This window comes from Zerene cesonia, chromosome 14, assembly GCF_012273895.1.
Source record: "Zerene cesonia ecotype Mississippi chromosome 14, Zerene_cesonia_1.1, whole genome shotgun sequence".
In the NCBI taxonomy this organism is placed as follows: Eukaryota; Metazoa; Arthropoda; class Insecta; order Lepidoptera; family Pieridae; genus Zerene; species Zerene cesonia.
In genome coordinates, this window is record NC_052115.1 from 5,625,415 (window position 1) to 5,627,011 (window position 1,597).

Below are 1,597 nucleotides of genomic sequence, written 5' to 3' on the forward strand. Positions count from 1 at the left end.
CGTTTCGGAGGAGTATAGAGACTAACATTGTGACACGAGAATTTTATATATAAGATACTCATACTTTCTCGTATGATATTATTTTGCTATAAACGGTGTTATTTATATATCAATCTCCAATCAGTTCGTAGATAATTTCTGAAACACTCATAAGGTCCATATCTGGATTCAGTACCTATATTTAGGCTAGTGTGTCCTAATTTTTAAATTTGCTTGTGTTGGTATTGATTTTTTTTAGTCTTCTATTGATATTATATTGAGTCTTTCAGTTAAATTCTGATTTAATTAACTCAAATTTATAAAGAAGAGTTTTTTTTCTTACTTTTAAAGGTTTTTTTTTATGAAATCGAATTATCCCCAGTAGGTACGTATTATACAATGTACTCTGTGAAATTACTGACGGTATTGGGTACAACCCACGTATATCAAAGTACTCTATGGGTACCACCACGGTACCACCTATTAATTAGATGAAGTGCCCATGACAAATGACGATTATCAGACAAATGACTGATTATTTAGTTACTGGTTAGTTTATACTCAACCGTAAATGTGACACTGACAGAAGTCGAACTCAAAAGTCAAACTGAACTGTCTGAAAATTGCAAACTATGAAAGTGAAGTGTATTGGAAAGTTTTAATAGTACCTACCGATTCAACTTTCAAATAATATCCTTAAAAATTTTAAGTAGAGATGTTTTGGTGTTGAAAACATCTCTTATTATTTTTAATTTCGAGTTAAATTTTAGTAAAAGCCGTAATTGTTGGTATCAGTTCTCAATTTCTAGGTTATTATCCTACAAATAAAACAATCGAGATCATATGTGTTTATAAAATCAAAACATTTGTTCACGGCATGTTTTGTAAGTGTGTAGAAAATGTCGATTACTTCAAAGGCCAACAAAGAAAACTTTCGTCTCTTGGACTTATCCAGTGATGAGGAATCAGAAGATTTGCAATTAGAGATAATTCCAAATAGGAAAAAGAAAATATCAAGGTTTGTATTTGTTCTTAATATGGTATTGTGTAAAGATTATCGATACAAATAGATAAGCGTATAGTATTGATAACACAATAGCAATTCCTTAGTATTTCTGAGAATCGGAGAATTCTCTAGAAAAATTTCCCAAGCAGCAAATTTAGTATACTTATTTTTTTTCATACTTCTATTTTACCTATTACAAATCTACAGTTCTCAGAAGGAATACCTTTATCCTATGCAATTTTTTTTTTGATCCTCCTGTTTGTAGCATTTGTATAGCCTACAGGCTTCCTAAATTATAGAGGACTATCTAAAATAAATATTTATTAAAAATTTTTTTTTCACTTCACCTGTTTGGGTTTGTCAGGATTAATAATTCCTTACATATACTGTTTATATAAACAAGCAAATAAATTTAATTGATCCTATCATTAGGGCCTTTTTTGTTGTATTTTTCTTTTTGAACTATATTTATTTAAAAAACAAACTAGTTGTTATTAAGATTAATGCATTATGCTGAAGTTCATAAAAGTTTATGTCTCTCATACATCACGTAAGGCTAAATCTAAATATGTATATATATATATATATATATATATATATATATATATATAT

General features: G+C 28.4%; 1 protein-coding gene across 1 annotated transcript in view; it reads left to right on the top strand.

Moving 5' to 3' along the window:
* Positions 1 to 585: 585 nt before the first annotated feature.
* The window catches only part of LOC119831767, an 18,869-nt gene continuing 17,857 nt past the window's right edge, over positions 586 to 1,597 (top strand). Inside the window, exon 1 of the mRNA XM_038355263.1 lies at positions 586 to 997. Coding sequence (XP_038211191.1) covers positions 879 to 997 — 119 coding nt within the window. The 5' untranslated portion in view covers positions 586 to 878. The remainder of the gene's footprint in view (positions 998 to 1,597) is intronic.